The sequence below is a fragment of the Panthera onca genome, chromosome C1, assembly GCF_046562875.1.
Source record: "Panthera onca isolate mPanOnc1 chromosome C1, mPanOnc1 haplotype 2, whole genome shotgun sequence".
Taxonomy (NCBI): domain Eukaryota; kingdom Metazoa; phylum Chordata; class Mammalia; order Carnivora; family Felidae; genus Panthera; species Panthera onca.
Genome location: NC_138346.1, coordinates 142,503,387 through 142,522,583, shown reverse-complemented (window position 1 = coordinate 142,522,583; position 19,197 = coordinate 142,503,387). Strand labels below are relative to the sequence as shown.

The 19,197-nt window shown below is 34.4% G+C and overlaps 1 protein-coding gene across 7 annotated transcripts in view; it reads left to right on the top strand.

The window, feature by feature from the left end:
- The window catches only part of CCDC18 (coiled-coil domain containing 18), a 107,672-nt gene that overhangs the window by 33,338 nt on the left and 55,137 nt on the right, over positions 1-19,197 (top strand). For 6 of the 7 annotated variants that reach the window (XM_060623486.2, XM_060623488.2, XM_060623489.2 and 3 more), the window contains 5 exons: positions 4,986-5,209; positions 8,413-8,523; positions 9,113-9,244; positions 16,686-16,820; positions 16,985-17,062. In XM_060623486.2, the coding sequence (XP_060479469.2) occupies positions 4,986-5,209; positions 8,413-8,523; positions 9,113-9,244; positions 16,686-16,820; positions 16,985-17,062 (680 nt within the window). The remainder of the gene's footprint in view (positions 1-4,985; positions 5,210-8,412; positions 8,524-9,112; positions 9,245-16,685; positions 16,821-16,984; positions 17,063-19,197) is intronic. The other variant, XM_060623487.2, reaches the window with a different exon arrangement.

The following is a 19,197-nucleotide window of genomic DNA, read 5'->3' as shown; positions in this document are numbered from 1 at the left end:
AGAAACAAACCAAATGAACAATGAAAAACAGACCAAAAAATCTCTCTTAAATATGGAGAACAAACTGGTGGCTGCTAGACTGGAAGTGGGTGGAAGAAAGAGTAAAATAGATAAAAGGGTATTAAGAGTGCACTTATCATGATGAGCCCTGAGTAATGTGTAGAAATGTTGTATTACCATATTGTACACCTGAAGCTAACATAACACGCTATGTTAATTATACTGAAAACCAAATACAAAAAAAGCCATTTTCCTAAGGATCCCTTATACTCCTTAATTTTCTTTGGGTTCAATTCTGTCTTTAACTTTTCTTAAAATGAAAGCTTAGATTATTGATTTTAAACCTTATATAAGTATTTAAGGGTATAAAATACTTCTCTTTAGGCAATGCTATACCTGCATCACACTAATTTTTATATATTGCATTTTCATTTTATTCACTTCAAAATATCTTATAATATCTCTTGTGTGTATTTATTTCCAAATATTTAGAATTTTCCAGGTGTCCTTTTGTTATTAGTAGTGGACATTAAGTTGTTTCTAATAACCTAATTCATGAATGAACCTGATTTCAGTTCTTAAAAATGTTTTGAGATTTAGTTTATTGGCCAGCATATGGACTATCTTGATGATTGTTTTAAATGCACTTGAAAAAATTGTGTATTCTGGGGACTATTGAGTAGAGTGAACTTCAATCATATTAAACTTATTTATAGAAGCTTGAGTCTTCTTTCCCCCTAGTGATTTTCTGTGTACTTGTTCAATTACTGAGAAAAAAATCTTGAAATCTTCAGATATGTATGTGAGTTTGTTAATTTATCCTTTTAGTTCTGTGAGTCTGAACTCTGCTTTACCTAAAATTAATATAGTTACTCTATCTGGGGCACCTGGGTGGCTCAGTCGGTTAAGTGCCCGACTTCTGCAGGTCATAATCTCACGATCCATTGAGTTTGAGCCCCGGGTCGGGCTCTGAGCTGATAGCCCAGAGCCTAGAGCCTGCTTCGAGTTCTGTGTCTCCCTCTCTCTGCCCCTCCTCTGCCCCTGCTCACACACTGTCTCTCTCTGTCTCTCTCAAATATAAACAGACATTTAAAAAAATGTGTTAATATAGTTACTTGAGCTAATTTTTTATTGGTATATAATTGACATATAATATCATATTAGTTTTAGGTGTATGTCATAATGATGTGATATATGTGTATATTTTGAAATGATAACCACAATAATCTATGTAACATCCGTCATCACAGATAAGTAACAAATTTTGGGGAGGGATGAGAGTTTTTAAAATCTACTCTCAGGGTACCTGGGTGGCTCAGTCAGTTGAGCATCCGACTTCGGCTCAGGTCATGATTTCATGGTTCGTGAGTTCGAACCCCACGTCAGGCTCTGTGCTGACAGCTCAGAGCCTGGAACCTGCTTCAGATTCTGCGTACCCCCACCCTCTCCGCCCCACCCCTGCTTGTGCTCTCTCTCTGTCTTTCAAAAATGAATAAACGTAAAAAAAAATTTTTACGATCTACTCTCAACAAGTTTCAAATATATAATATTATTGACTCTAGTTACCATGCTGTATATTATATCTATACCCAGGAGTTGTTTATCTTATAACTGAAAGTTTGTACCTTTTGACCACATTTGTTTGTTTCATTTGTTTCATTTGTTTGTTTGTTTTTATATTTCACATATAAGTGAGATCATACAGTATTTGTCTTTCTCTGCCTGGCTTTTCATTTAACCTAATGTCCTCAAGGTTCATCCATATTGTCACAAGTAAAAAGATGTCTTTTTGGGGCGCCTGGGTGGCTCACTTGGTTGAGCGTCTGACTTCGGCTCAGGTCATGATCTCATGGTTTGTGAGTTCGAGCCCCACGTTGGGCCCTGTGCTGACAGCTCAGAGCCTGGAGCCTGCTTCAGATTCTGTGTCTCTGTCTCTCTCTGCCCCTCCCCTGCTCATGCTCTGCCTATCTCTCAAAAGTAAATAAACATTAAAAAAAAAGTCCTTTTTATGGCTAAATAGTATTTCTCTCTCTCTCTCTGTGTGTGTGTGTGTGTGTGTGTGTGTGTGTGTGTGTGTGTGTGTGTGTTTATGCTACCTTGTATTTATCCATGCATCTGTCAGTGGATGCTTAGATTACTTCCGTGACTTGGCTATTGTAAATAATGCTGCAATGTACATATGAGTGCAGATAGTGATTTCATTTCCTTCAGGTAAATATTCAGAAGTGGAATTACTGCATATGTGGTAGCTCTATTTTTAATTTTTAAAGGCAATTCCATATTGTTTTCCATAGTGGCTCTACCAGTTTACATGTTCACCAACAGGGCACAAGGGTTCCCTTTTCTCCACATCTTCACCAACGCTTATTTCTCATCTTTTTGATGATAGCCATTTTTGTAGGTGTGAAGTGATACCTCATGGTGATTATGATTTGCATTTCTTTGATGATTAGTGGTGTTGAACATCTTTTCATGTGTTTATTGGCCATTTGTATATCTTCTTTGGAAAAATGTCTTATTTAGATCTTCTGCCCATTTTTAATTGGGTTTTTTTTTTTTTGTTTTTTTTTTTTTTTTTTTGCTATTGGGTTATATGAGTTTTTATGTATTTTGGATATTAATCCCTTATCAGATATAGATTTACAAATATTTTCTCCCATTCTGTAGGTTGTCTTTTCATTTTGTTGATGGTTTCTTTTGCGGTACAGAAGCTTTTTACTTTGATATAGTCCCACTTGTTTATTTTTACTTTTTTGCTTTTGCTTTTGGTGTTGAATCCAAAAATTACCATCACCAGGACTGATAGATCTAAGAGCTTTTTACTTAGTTTTCTTCCAGAAGTTTTATGTTTTAGGTTTAATATTCAAGTCTTAAACCATTTTAAGTTGATTTTTGTCTACTTAAGATAGTGGTCTAGTTTCATTCTTTTGCATATGGCTGTTCAGTTAACCCAACACTGTTTATTAAAAAGACTGTCCTTTCCCTATTATATGTTCTTGACTCCTTTGTTGTAAATTAATTTACCTTTATTTTGAGAGAGAGGGAGGGAGGGAGGCAGGGAGAGAATGAGGAGGGGAAGGGCAGAGAAAGAGGGAAAGAGAGAGAATCCCAAGCAGGCTGCATGCTGTCAGTGCAGAGCTCAATTCAGGGCTTGATCCCACGAACCGTGAGGTCATGACCTGAGCTGAAATCAAGAGCTGGACAACTGACTGAGCTACCCAAGCACACCATATGTCTGTTTTTAATGCCAGTACCATACTGTTTTGATTACTATGGTTTTATAATACAGTTTGAAATTAGGAAGTGTGACGCCTTCAGCTTTGTTTTACTTTCTCAAGATTACTTTAGCTATTTGGGGTCTTTTGTGGTTTCATATAAATTTTAGGATTGGTCTTTTGTTCTATAAAAAAAAATGCCATTGGGATTTTGATGGGGGTTGAATTAAATCTTTAGATTTAGGTAGTATGGAGATTTTCACAGTATTAATTTTTCCAGTCCATGAACATGAACTATCTATTAATTTGTGTCTTCAGTTTCTTTCATCAGTGTCTTATAGTGTTTAGTGTACAAATCTTTCCCCTCCTCAAATTTATTCTTAGATATTTTATTCTTTTTGGGTTAATTATAAATGGGATTGTTTTCTTAATTTTCTTTCTGATCATCACTCCAGCTGTGCTTGATTAGAGTTTTCCTGGTATGACTTTTTTCATCCTTTTAGTCTGCATTTTTTATAGATAAAGTGAGTTTCTGATAGAGAGCATATAATTGGTTCTTGCTTTTATATTCTAACATTTTTTGCTCATTCAGTGGAATGTTTAGACACATTTAATGCAACTATTGGTCTTTTTTGGGTTTAAGTTTATCATCTTGGTATTTGTTTATTATTTATTCTAATGGCCTTTATTCATCTTTCCTGCCTTCTTTTAGATCAATTATATTTTAGTATTCTATTTTTTTTAAATCTTCGCTATTGATTAGTTAACTATACTTCTTTACTTTCTTAGTGGTTGCCCTACTGGTTAATATATGTATCTTTAATTTATCATTGTCTGTCTTCAAATATGATTGGTTTCTTGCAGGAGGAATGACAGCAGAGAGAATTAGCTATCAAAGTGATTAGAGAGAATAGGGAAGAGAGTGATGGTGTTATTAGCAGAGTGCTAATTATTAGAGATGTTGATAAATATGTCATAAGTTCTCTTACATCAAAGAGTATAGAACTAATGATAGCCTAGAAAGTGAAATATTAGGGATATGGAGAACTGATAGGAAATGGCTACTTGTGCTGCCCTCGAAGAAGGCATAGTGCATCTCCACTTACTTCCATACCTCTGTGTGTTCTCATGCAGTCATATATATTATCCCTCTTTAAAGCACTCCTGAAAGCTCAGTTACTTTTAGGTGGGAGTAGGTTTATATATTTATAGTGGAGAAAAGTATATATTCAAACAACTACCTTTGATAACCCTCAGTAGTTTTAAAAAAGCATCACTGAATTCTCATGAGCTAGTTTAGAGTAGGAAGGATTCCCAGTTTTCAGCTTTTGAACTTGCATCTATATACAATAAATAAAAATATGCTCTAGAGAAATTTTATGATTAACTTCAGTTTAAGGAAATAATGATTTTTTAACAATGATTTTTTTAAACAATGGTTTTTGTTTTGTTTTTTTTTTGCAATGTTTTCTATCTGAAATACAGGGATTTTTATAGGTGGAGAAGGACTCTTTTTGGTATTAAGGAATAGTCTGGAAAAGTGAGTGACTCAGAAGTTATTCCTACTTTGTTATGTACTTCATAATACAAAGTATGTTACTTGCCATGTTCCTTCATTACCTCTTCCTTAAAGTACATCTCATTCTCTGTTCCCTTTAGTATTCTTTAGATAAGAAATTAAACTTTATTTATGATTAAATCTTTCAACATTGAAATAGGGTTTTTTTCTGTAAGTTTTATACAGAGGAATTTTCCTTTTATGTTTGTCAGCAGAAAGAATAAAAGACCAAAATCAACATACTGTGAACAAGCAATATGAAAGAGAAAGGCAAAGACTTGCTTCTGGAATAGAAGAACTACGTACTAAGTTGATGCAAATAGAAGCTGAGAATTCTGATTTGAAGGTTAACATGGCCCACAGAACTAGTCAGTTTCAGCTGATACAAGAGGAGCTGCTGGAGAAAGCTTCAAACTCCAGCAAACTTGAAAGTGAAGTAAGCTTGAATTAGCTGTTTATATGTACTAACTTTGGAGACAAAAAAAAGGTAGAGTTTTATAAAAGTTGTATGTGTAAGTCCAGATTTATACATCAAAAGGAATTAATGGTACCACATCAGTTATAAATTCTTTTAAAATTATATTGGGAAACCTTCTGTTAAAAGTGAGAAATTACTCTTTAGTGGCTGACAGGTCTCAGATATGGTGGAACTTGTATTGTATTGCAGTCTGTTATTTCTTCCAAGTATAAGTTAATATGGCCAGGGGCACCTGGGTGACTCAGGTTAAGCATCCAACTTCAGCTTAGGTCATGATATTGTGGCTCGTGAATTTGAGCCCCACATCAGGCTCTGTGCTGACAGCTCAGAGCCTGGAGCCTGCTTTGGATTCTGTCTGTCTGTCTGTCTGCCTGCCCGCCCCTCCCCTGCTGTGCTTGTTCTCTCTCTCTCTCTCTATCAAAAAAAAAAAAAAAATGAACATTTAGGTTAATATGGCTAATACACATTTATAAGTAAAGAACTTGGATTATATAATTGGAAGAAAAGGAGTGATAATAGAGGATTTTGATTGTTAGCAAACAGCAGAATCACCTAGGAAGCTGGTTAAACATGTAGATTTTTGGGTACCATTCCAGTGATTCTGATTCAGTAGATTTAGTCCATGTAAATCTAAATTGTAGCCATTAGCTTACTTAGAAAATATCCTAGTACCCAGTGCTAATATCATCGTCAATGGGGAAAAACAGAGCTTTCCCCCTAAGGTCAAGAACAAGAGAGGAATGTCCATTTTCACTGCTGTTATTCAACATAGTATTGGAAGTCTTAGCTTCAGCAGTTAGACAACACAAAGAAATAAAAGGCATCCAAATCAGCCAGGAGGAGGTCATACTTTAACTCTTCACAGATGACGTGGTACTCCGTATGGAAAACCCAAAAGATTCCACCAAACAAGTGCTAGAACTGATCCATGAATTCAGCAAAGTGGCAAGATATAAAATCAATGCACAGAAATCGGTTGCATTCCTGTACATCAACAATGAAGCAACAAAAAGAGAAATCAAGGAATTGATCCCATTTACAATTGCACCAAAAACCAAAAAATACCTAGGAATAAAAATAACCAAACAGGAGAAAAATCTATAAACTGAAAACTATAGAAAGCTTATGAAAGAAATTGAAGAAGACACACAAAAAAATGGAAACATATTCTATACTTCTAGATAGGAAGAACAAATATTGTTAAAATGTCAGTACTACCCAAAGTAATCTACATATTGAATGCAATACCTAGCAAAATAACACTGGTGTTCTTCACAGAGCTAGAACAAACAATCCTAAAATTTGTATGGAACCAGAAAAGACCCCGAATAGCCAAAGAAATCTTGAAAAAGAAAACCAGAGCTGGAGGCATCACACTCCTGGACTTCAAGCTGTATTACAAAGCTGTAATCATCAAGACAGTATGGTACTGGCACAAGAACAGACACTCAGATCAATGGAACAGAATAGAGAACCCAGAAATGGACCCACAAATGTATGGCCAACTAATCTTTGACAAAGCAGGAAAGAATATCCAATAGAATAAAGACAGTCTCTTCAGCCAGTGGTGCTGGGAAACTGGACAGCGACATGCAGAAAAATGAACGTGGACCACTTTCTTACAACCATACACAAAAATAAACTCAAAATGGATGAAAGACCTAAATGTAAGACAGGAAGCCATCAAAATCCTCGAGGAGAAAGCAGGCAAAAACCTCTTCGATCTTGACCGCAGCAACTTCTTAACATGTCTCCAGAGGCAAGGGAAACAAAAGCAAAAATGAACTATTGGGATCTCATCAAAATAAAAAGCTTCTGCACAGTGAAGGAAACAATCAGCAAAACTAAAAGGCAACCGACAGAATGGGAGGAGATATTTGCAAACGACATAAAGGTTAGATAAAGGGTTAGTATCCAAAATCTATAAAGAACTTATCAAACTCAACACCAAAAAATAAAGAATCCAGTGAAGAAATGGGCAAACGACATGAATAGACACTTCTCCAAAGAAGACATCCAGGTGGCCAACCAAACATGAAAAAATGCTCAACATTACTCATCATCAGGGAGATACAAAGCAAAACCACAATGAGATACCACCTCACACCTGTCAGAATGGTTAACATTAACAAGTCAGTCAACAACAGATGTTGATGAGAATGTAGAGAAAGAGGATCTCTTTTGCACTGCTGGTGGGAATGCAAACTGGTGCAGCCACTCTGGAAAACACTATGGAGGCTCCTCAAAAAATTAAAAATAGAACTACCCTACGACCTAGCAACTGCACTGCTAGGAATTTACCTAAGGGATACAGGTATGCTGTTTTGAAGGGGCACATGCACCCCAATGTTTATAGCAGCACTATCAACAATAGCCAAAGTATGGAAAGAGCTCAAGTATCCATTGACAGATGAATGGATAAAGAAAATGTGGTATGTATATGTATACAATAGAGTATTACTCGGCAATCAAAAAGAATGAAATCTTGCCATTTGCAACTACATGGATGGAACTAGAGGGTATTATGTTAAGCAAAATTAGTCAATTAGAGGAAGAAAAATATCATATGACTTCACTCACATGAGGACTTTAAGATGCAAAACAGATGAACATAAGAGAAGGGAAACAAAAATAATATAAAAACAGGGAAGGGGACAAAAACATAAAAGATTCTTAAATATGGAGAACAAACAGAGGGTTACTGGAGGGATTGTGGGGGGGATGATGGTCTCAATGGGTAAGAGGTATTGAGGAATCTACTCCTGAAATCATTGTTGCACTATATGCTAACTAACTTGGATGTAAATTAAAAAAATGAAATAAAATATCCTAGTACTGAGATTAATAACTTTTTAAATTACAAAATTAGCACAGTCTTGTTGAAATACAGAAAGGACAAAGAAGAAAATGCCATTAATAATTCTACCACCAGAAATAGCTACTATTAACATTTTTTTATACTAATTTCAATCTTAAATGCTACTTTTAAGAAATGGGTTAGGATGTAATCCTATTTGGACATAGGACTCAGAATTAAATAACTTATGTATTACATAGGTGGAACAGTCCCTGGTCTTTCCTTCACCATTTTTCTTCTAAATTGCCGCTTATATTCAAAAGTAATTTTTAAAAATAATTTGTTTATTTCAATGTGTTTTCAGATGACAAAGAAATGTTCTCAACTTTTAACTCTAGAGAAACAGCTGGAAGAAAAAATAGTTGCTTATTCCTCTATTGCTGCAAAAAATGCAGAACTGGAACAGGAGCTTATGGTAAATATTACTGTGTGGTTACAAATTCACTGTGACTTTAATGCACTTGATTTGTGACAGCATGTTTGTTTTATTTTCATTGTTATACAGTATACCAAATAGGAAAGCATAAATTCTAGTAAATTCTTCTGATTATTTTTTTGTTTCCATATTTTTAAGTCAATAGGCTTATATATAGCAAGTTGTTATCTGTAATTTCTTATTTTTATTCTAGTGGAAGTGAAGGAAATAATGAACTTCTTTGATATGCTTTTCAATATTTTAAAATAGTTGAAGGTTTTCATTTTGGCACAATTTTTTAAAATAACCATTTTGTCTTATGTATATGTTTAGATATTTTTGATGTTTGACATATTCACTATTGTGATTCTTAAAAAAATAGAGTACGACAGATTTAATGCTTTACTTAAGTGTTTTTATGTAAAACTTGTTCTCAGTTATATTCACATTTTTTTTGTCTTTCCTAGTCTTTATTTTTTAATATGAAATTTATTGTCACATTGGTTTCCATACAACACCCAGTGCTCATCCCAACAGGTGCTCTCCTCAATGTCAGTTATATTCTTTTAAAGTGTTTTTATATTTCTAGGAAAAGAATGAAAAGATAAGAAGTCTAGAAACCAATATCAATACAGAGCATGAGAAAATTTGTTTAGCTTTTGAAAAGGCCAAGAAAATTCATCTTGAACAGCATAAAGAAATGGAAAAGCAGATTGAAAGAGTAAGATATTATGTTTTTCCATGTAGACATAATGTATGTTTAGAATATGAATGCTGAAAAGAACCTTAACATTACTAGCTCAACTTTTTTTTTTTTTGATAGATAAGGAAACAAAGACCTAGAAAAGTAAGTGGCAAGTAGTAGAATTAGCATCCCATTACTTCTAGATCATTTTACAATGCTTTCTTGTATAGTACTCTTGCCATTTCAGTTTTAATAATTATTTTTTGGCATGATTAAATTAAGAGTGATTTTGTAGACTCTGGTATACTAGACATAAAAATAGCTTGAAGACTGGTTGAGAGTAGAAGTGCTCTTACCATTGAGTTGAAATTAGAGTAAGAACAAGTTAAAGAAGAAGCTGTGAGACGAAAAACATAAGACTAAGTAAAAAATACATTATTTGATGTACTTAATAGTAGAACGGAACTAATAAGAGAAAAAAAATGTGAGCTTGAAACAAAGAGCAACAGACATTACTCAGTCTGAGAAACAGGAAAAAGGATCAGAGCCTAAGGGACCTGTGCAATGATGTCAGAACTGGAACTCTATACCCATTAAAACAGTAACTCCCATTTTCCCCTCCTTTCACCCCCTAGCTACTGTCATTCTATTTTCTTCTGTCCCTATGATTTTGACTACCCTAAGTATCTCATATAAGTGAAATCATACAGTGTTTGTCTTTTTGTGACTGGCTTAATTCACTTAGCATAATATCCTAGAGGTTCATCCATGTTGTGGCATACTGCAGAATTTGTTTCCTTTATAAGAATAATATTCTATTGTATGTAAATACCACATTTTGCTTATCCATTTATCTGTCAATGGACGCTGATTGCTATGGCCAGAATTTCTAGTACTGTGTTGAATAGAAGTGAGAGGGGGCAGGGTGCCTGGGTGGCTCAGTTGGTTAAGTGTCAGACTTCGGCTCAGATCACAACCTCATGGTTTGTGAGTTTGAGCCCTGTGTCGGGCTCTGTGCTGACAGCTCAGAGCCTAGAGCCTGCTTCAGATTCTGTGTCTCTCCTTTTGCAGCTCCCATGCTCATGCTCTGTATCTCAATATTAAATAAATGTTAAAAAAATAAAATAAAAACAAAAAAACAAAAACGAAGTGAGAGGGGACATCCTTGTTTTTTTCCTGATCTTAGAGGAAAAGCTTTCAGTCTTTCACCAATTGAGTAGGATGTTAGCTGTGGGTTTTCCTTTTTCTTTTTTTAATGTTTGTTTATTTTTGAGAGAGAGAGAGAGAGATTGGGGGGTGTGGGGTGCAAGAATGGGGGAGGGGCAGAGAGAGAGAGACAGGGACACAGAATCCAAAGCAGGCTTCAGGCTATTAGCTGTCATCACAGAGCCCCACGCAGGGCTTCAACTCACGACCTATGATATCATGACCTGAGCCGAAGTCGGACACTTAACTGACTGAACTACCCAGGGGTGCCCCGCTGTGGGTTTTCCATAAATGGCTTTTATTATATTAAGGTAGCTGTCTTTTATTCCTAGTTTGTTGAATGTTTTTCTCATGAAAGGGTTTTGAGTTTTGTCAACTTTTTTCCTGCATCAATTGAGATGATCATGTGTGGGGTTTTTTCCTTCATTTTTTTGCTATGGTACATTACATTGATTTTTAAAAATGTTTATTTATTTATTCTCAGAGAGAGAGAGAGAGCAATGAGCAGGGCAGGGGCAGAGAGAGAGAGAGAATCCTGAGCAGCCCTCGTGCTGTCTTCTGCACAGAGTCTGACGTGGGGCTTGATCTTATGAACCTGAGCCAAAATCCAGTTGGACGCCCAACCAACTGAACCACCCAGGTGCCCCTGTTGATTGATTTGTGTATGTTGAACCATGCTTGCATTCCAGGAATAAATCCCACTTGATCATAGTGGGATTTTTTTTTTTTTTACTACACTGCTGAATTTGGATTATTATTATTATGTTGATTTTGGCATTATAAGGGATATTGGTCTGTAGTTTTCCTTTAGTGTCTTTGTCTGGTTTTGGTATCAGGTTAAAACTGGTATCAGAATTAGTTAAGGAGTGTTCTCTCTTCCTTAATTTTTTTGGAAGGGTTTGAGAAAGATTGGTATTCTTTAAATTTTCACTGGTGAAATAATTCATTGAAACTATCAGGTTCAGGGCTTTTCTTTGTTGGGAGATTTTTGATTACTGATTTAACCTCTTTACCAGATATAGATCATTCAGATTACCTATTTTTGCATGGTGTAGTCTTTGTAGGTTTTGTATTTCTAGGAATTTGTCCATTTCATCTAGATTATTCTATTTGTGGGCATACAATTATTCATAACACTCTCTTATATCTTTTTTCTTTCTGTATAATTGGCAGTAACATCCCCACTTTCGTTTCTGATTTTGGTAATTTGGACTCTCTGTTTTTTAATCTACTCAGCTAAAGATTTGTCAATTTTGTTTACTTTTCCCAAGAACCAACTTTTCGTTTTGATATTCTTTATTCTTTTTCTGTTCTCCATTTTGTTGATCTTTACTGTAATCTTTATTATTTCCTTCCTTCAAGTAGCTTTGGGTGTAGTTTATTCTTTTTCTGATTCCTTATGTTTTGAAGTTAAGTTATTGACTTGAAATCTTTTTTGATTTTTAATGTAAACATTTATAGCTATAAATTTACCCATTAGCACTACTTTTGCTGGGTCTCTTAAGTTTTGGCAAGTTGTGTTTTTGTTTTCATTTGTCTCCTAAGTGTCTTCTAATTTCTCTTGTGAATTCTTTGACTCATTCGTTGTTTAAAAATCTGTTTAATTAATGCCACAATTTTGTGACTTTTTAAATTTTCCTTTCATTATTCACTTCTAATTTCAACTGGTTGTGGGTTGGAGAATATACTTTATATGATATCTGTCCTTTTAAATTTGTTGAGACTTCAATTTGTGGCCTAACACGGTCTATCCTGCAAAATGTCCCCTGCACACTTGAGGAGAATGTATATTCTGGTTTGGGGTAGAGTGTTCTGTATATGTCTATTAGATCTAGTTTATTGTGTTAAAGCCTGTTTCCTGATTAATGTTCTGTCTGGTCTTCTATTATTGTGAGTGGGGTATTGAAGTCCAACTATTTTTTTAGAACTCTGTTTTTCCCTTCAATTCTGTCAATTTTTGCCTCATATATTTTAATGATCTGTCATTACATGAGTAAATTTTATAGTTGTTATATCTCACTCTGTTTTGAATCTTTTAGTAATATGTAATGTCTTTCTTTGTCTCTTATAACCTTTTCTGATTTAAAGTCTATTTTGTCTGATATTTGTGTAGGTACTCCTGCTCTCTTTTATTATTTGCATGGAGTATCTTTTTCCATCCTTTCACTTCTAACATGTTTGCATCTTTGGATCTTAAGTGAGTCTCTTGTAGACAGCATATACAGTTGACCCTTGAACAACATGAGTTTGAACTGCATGGATCCATTTATTTGTGGATTTTTTTATAGCAGTACTGTAAATGTATTTTGCTTCCTTATGATTTTTTTAAGAACATTTTTCCCTGGCTTACTTTAAGAATACATGTAACATGTAAGATACATGTAAGATACATGTAACACACAAAATATGTGTTAATCAACTGTTTACGTTATTGGTAAGGCTTTGATTAACAGTAGGCTATTAGTAGTTACATTTTTATGGAGTCAAAAGTTATACACAGATTTTTTTTTTTTTTTAATGTTTATTTTTGAGATGGAGACAAGAGTGCAAGCAGGGGAGTGGCAGAGAGAGAGGGAGACAGAATCTGAGCAGGCTCCAGGCTCTGAACTGCCAGCATGGAGCCCAATGCAGGGCTCGAACTCAAAAGCTATGAGATCATGACCTGAGCAGAAGTTGGACGCTCAACTGACTGAGCCACCCAGTCACCCAGAAGTTATACACACATTTTTTACTGCACAGGAGAGCAGGCCTCCTAACCCTATATTGTTCAAGGGTCAGCTGTAGTTGGATCGTGTTATTATCCATTCTGCCAGTCTCTGTCTTTTGATTGGAGAGTTTAATCCATTTACATTTAAAGTAAATACTGATAGGGGGTGTTTTACTTTTGTCATCATGTTATTTGTTTTCTATATGCTTTATAGTTATTTTGTCCTTTCTTTCCTACATTACTGTATATTTTTGAATTTAGTTGATTTTTTTGTAGTGAAATTTTAAAATTCTTTTCTTATTTCCTTTTTTGAATTTTGTATTGCTATTTTTTTGGTGTGGTTGTCATGAGTATTACATTTAACAATCTAAAGTTACATTATTCTAATTTGAATTTATACCAGCCTGACTTAAGTAACATACACAAACTCAGTTCTTTTACAGCTCCATTTTCACCTCTTTCTATTGTCGATGTCACAGAATTACTTCTTTACATATTGTGTACCCTAAAACATAAGCTAATGATTCTTTCAAATGCATTAGTCTTTTAAATTACGTAGAAGAGGGGCGCCTGGGTGGCTCAGTTGGTTAAGCAGCCGACTTCGGCTCAGGTCATGATCTCACTGTCTGTGAGTTCGAGCCCTGTGTCGGGCTCTGTGCTGACAGCTCAGAGCCTGGAGCCTGTTTCAGATTCTGTGTCTCCCTCTCTCTGACCCTCCCCCGTTCATGCTCTGTCTCTCTCTGTCTCAAAAATAAATAAACGTTAAAAAAAAAATTTAAATTATGTAGAAGAGTTGTAATTACAAGTCAAACTTATACTAGTTTTTACACTAATTTTTTTAATCCTTTTTTATAATTTTTTAAAGCTTATTTCTGAGAGAGAAAGAGTATGAGCTGGGGAGGGGCAGATACAGAGGGAGAGAGAGAGAGAGGCTCCGCACTGTCAGCACAGAATTAACACGGGGCTCACACTCACTAACTGTGAGATCATGACTGAGTTGAAATCAAGAGTCAGATGCTTAATGACTGAGCCACCCAGGCTCATCCCTAATTGTTTTTTTTCTTTAAATATATTAGTCTCTTAAATTCTATAGAAAACAAAAAATGCAATTATAAACCATTGTTGGAGTAATACTAGCTTTTATAATTGCCCATGCAGTTATCTTTATTGAGATTTTTTATTTCTCCATATGGCTTTGAATTACTGTCTAGTGTCCTTTCATTTCACTTTGTAGAACTCCCTTGAGCATTTCTGGTGAGGTGTATCTAGTGGTCACAAACTCCCTCAGCATTTATTTCTCTGGGGATGTCTTAATTTCTGCCTCAAAAGGACAGTTTTGCCAGATAATAGGATTCTTGGTGGACATTTTGTTTTTGGTTTCTTTTTTTTTCAATATATCAACATATTGTCTTTGGGCTTCCAAAGTTTCTGATGAGATCTGCTTGTAAGGTTATTGTGGATCCTTTATATGTGATTATTCACTTATCTCTTGCTGCTTTCTAGATTCTTTGTCTTTTGAGAGTTTGATTATAATGTGTCTTGGTGTTCCCTTCGAGTTCCTCTTTCTTGGAGTTGAGATTTTTGGATGTTTATATCCATATCTTTCATTAAATTTAGACATTTTCAGTCATTATTTCTTCAAATATTCTTAATGTCCCTTTTTCTCTTTCTTCTCCTCCCATGATCTGTGTTTAGGTCCACTTGATGGTGTCCCAACTGGTCCTTTAGGCTCTGTTCACTTTTCTTCCATCTTTATTTGTTCTCCCTCTAATTTGTTGTTTGATTATTTTCATTTGAATGTTTTCACAGTTCCTTGGTTTTTATATTTTGTATTTAGCTTTGTTCTGCCATGTTTTCATTATATATGTGTACATGTGTTTATATATATATGTATATATCACATACATAATTTTTTACATGTGTGTGTAATATACACATATATTCATATACACATATCAGTAATCTCCTATTTTGTCTTCACAAAAGTCTTTTGAAAGTTTGATAACACCAATTATTGATGAAGTTGTGGGAGTGAGAATCTTACATGTTTCTTTTTTTTTAAATTTTTTTAAATGTTTGTGTATTTTTGAGATAGAGGGAGAGACACTGTGTGAGTGGGGGAGGGGCAGAGAGAGAGAAAAAGACAGACAGACAGAATCCGAAGCAGGCTCCAGTCTCTGATCTGTCAGCACAGAGCCCAATGTGGGGCTGGAACTCACTAGCCATGAGATCATGACCTCAGCCAAAGTTGGACACTCAACTGACTGAGCCACCCAGGCACCCCAAGAATCTTATGTATTTCTAATCAAAACATAAATTTAGATGCACTTTGAAGAGAAATATCTAATGAAATTGGAAATGTGGAAAGTCCACTTCTAGGTGGTCTATTCTAAAGAAACTAATACATGTACATAAAGAGACATGTACACAGGATGTTTTGTAACATTGTTGTGATGGTGAAAAATAGAATATCAGACTGTTCTTGAGTAGAAGACAAGCTGTAGTTTGTTGTTACAGTGGAGTACTGTACCATTATAAAAAGCAATGAACTAGGGGTGCCTGGGTGGCTCACTTGGGTAAGCTTTCAACTCTTGATTTCACCTTAGGTCAGGATCTCACGGTTCATGGGATCAGGCCCTACATCAGGCTCTGCACTGACAGCACGGATTCTGCTTGGGATTCTCTCTCCCTCCCTCTCTGCTTCTCCCAACCTTGTGTGCACACACTTTATCTTTCTCAAAGTAAATAAACTTAAAAAAAAAACAAAAACAATGAACTAGATCCACATATGCATGCATGGATAAATATCCAGGGATAATTAGCTAAACAATACTGAGTGAAAAAACCAAGTTGCTAAAACTTGCAGAAGTATTGATATTGTTTATGTAAATTTTCAAAACAGAAATACATTACATATTGTTCATAGACCTACATATGTAGTAAAAGCACAAAAAACATTTGTGAGAAACATACCAGAGAGTGATAGACCAATTTCAGTAGTAGAGTTGACCTTCCAATAACATAGGGGTTAGGGGCACCAACCCCCTGCACAGTCAAAAATGTGGATTCAACTTTTGACTCCCACAAAACTTGACTGCTAACAGCCTAATCTTGACCAGAAACCTTACTGAAAACAAAATAGTCAGCTAACTCATATCTTGTAGGTTACAGGTATTGTATAATGTATTCTTAACAATCAAGCCAGAGAAAAGAAAATGTTATTAAGAAAATCATAAGGAAGAGGAAAAATGCATTTATAGTCCTATACTATAAAAAATCCTCATATAAGTCAACCTGTGCAGTTCAAAGGCCACGTTGGTCAAAGGCCAACTGTATTGATGAGGGAGGAAATCAGCTGTATTGATGAGGAATAAGACCTGGCCATGTGATTTCATTTCTTCTCTCAAGGGAGAGAAACTGAAGGAAATTCGGCAAAATGCAAAAATCTATGTAATTTCAGTAGTAATTTAACATATGAATATTGTATTCTTTTCTATATATTTAAAATGTTTCTTAATTTTTAAAAAATTATATGAAATTAATAGATCCTGTTTTTACATTTAGCTTGAATCTCAACTAGAGAAAAAAGACCAACAGTTTAAAGAACAAGAAAAGACTATGTCCATTTTGCAGCAAGATATAATATGTAAACAACATCATCTTGAATCACTAGACAGACTCTTGACGGAAAGCAAAGGGGTAAAATCATCTTTGTAAAAGTGTTCTTTAAAAGCTAATACTTTGTTTCTGTAACCTGCCTTTAATTCTAATTAAATCAATTGCTTAACAGCCCAATAGTAATGCTAAAATTAAAATATTTATACATGTACTTATATTTTTGCTACCAATCTGTGTGTTTTCAGGAAATGGAAAAGGAAAACATTAAGAAAGATGAAGCTTTGAGAGCATTACAGAACCAAGTATCTGAAGAAACAATCAAGGCTAGTATGCTAAATTTTTAAACTTTATTCTTAAATGGAGACATTCCTGTAAGCTTTTTTACTTTTCTCTATAAATTGTAAAAATTATTCAGATAAAAATTAGCAGGTAAAGATTTTACCTGACTCAGTGAACTTAGTTTCTGTAAATATATTTTCTTCAGTGTGAATTATGATCTTAATTATTTGATTGTTGGTAATCCGTTTGTGGATTCTCTAACACCCCCCCCCCCTTTTTTTTGCCTTAAGAAAGATTACTTTTGTAACAGTACTTATTATTAACAGTACTTATTTTAACAGTACTGCTTATTAACATTACCAGTAAAGAATTAACAGAGAAAGTGAAGGGAGATCAATCTACAAGTAGTCCAGTTTTGCTTCTTTTTTACCAGTTCTGCTACAAGATTAATTAGGGGATAAAATTTGAATTTTTAGATAAAATACAGTTTTTGACTAGTCTGTCTTCATGGTTAAAAGCATGGGCTTTGGAGCTAAATTGACTTGATTTTGAATGCTTAGTAGTTGACTTTAACCCTCGCTGGGTTATTAAAGCTCTTTGAACTTTAACTTTTTCATCTGTAAAATACGGATAACAGTATTCTGGAAGAGGGTCACATGTGAAAAGTAAATGAAATGAAGTACATATAATGCTTAGCGTATACTCAGTTATTCCAAGTTTGGTAAGTAATTACTATATATTCAGTATTTTTCCTTTGCATTTTTAGTGTTAAAAATAGGTCCAAACATGCTGATGTTATTCTGTCATATATGGCTTGAATATAAAGGATATTTTAAAAATCCAGTGTTATTTTTGACCAGTATTCTGTTTTTAATCCATTTTGTGACCCAGTATGCCCATGTAAACACAATAGTATGTTTATCCATAACTTTCATATAGTATTCTCCAAAACTTGTAACATATAATGCCATATCCATTCATTTCCTCATGTAAAAGTAACCTCTAAGATCATTAACATGAAAAAGTTGTAAGCATGAAATAATTTCATTAAATAAAATCTGTATTGCCACTTCTGTTTTTAATTAAATGACCTAACACATCTAGCCAATCATCTAGTAATTTATTTCCATATGTTAATAACCAGATATTAAAATCAATAAGAGAATAAATTATCATATTGGGTTTTATTCCCTTAATAGCTTTAATAGGTTTGATGTTATTCGGGCAAATGTCAAAATGAGGAAAAAATATAGAAGCAATGTTCCTATCACTATACCAAATTTGACATACTGGATATTTGTAGCAACAATAGGATATTTGAAATCTAGTTCTCTTCTTACTGATTATATCATTACTACCTTCCTTTTTTGACTTTTGGCCATGTGCCTGTACATACATTAATTTGTTCTTTGCATAAAAAATTTTGGATTTTGTTTTTAAAGTAACCAATTGAAGGTTATATTCTTATAATCAGTACATTCTTGAAAAATGCAATCAATCCAACTGTTTAACAAAGGAAATACAAAGGTAACTAATGAAATCATAGAATTATGAATTTTCTACCTGTAGTGTAGGAAAGTTATAAGAATCAATTTAAAGTTATATCACCTATGAGAGTATGATTAATGAGAACTAGAAGATTGATGGGAAAATTCTGAATAGGTAACAAGAAACCAATAAATTAAAGCAATTATGTTACCTGCTGTTAAATAAAAAATTGAGAAGGTGCTTATTAGATTTAGGGATTTTGTTTATTTGTTTTCTCTTGATTGCTTTTATATTCCACTCTGGAATTTTTTTTCTTCCCAAGGAAAGTCAGAACTGGAAAAAAAAATAAACAACAAAAAAAGAACTTAGCTGCTTTTGTTTAAGAAAGTTAGACTAGAGGGGCACCTGGGTGGCTTAGTCGGTTGAGCATCCAACTTCGGCTCAGGTTGTGATCTGGTGGTTTGTGGGTTTGAGCCCCGCATTTGGCTGTATGCTATCAGCACAGGGCCTGTTTCAGATCCTCTGTCTCCCTCTTCCACCTTAATATTTAAACTTGCATCTCCTCTGAGCAGAAACTTTCTCCTACATCTGTACAGCACTTTTATATACCAGAGAAAGTAAAAATTAATCAGCAACATCATTCAACACATAGTCTGTACTGAAATTTTTCTGATTATTTAAAATTGTTCTT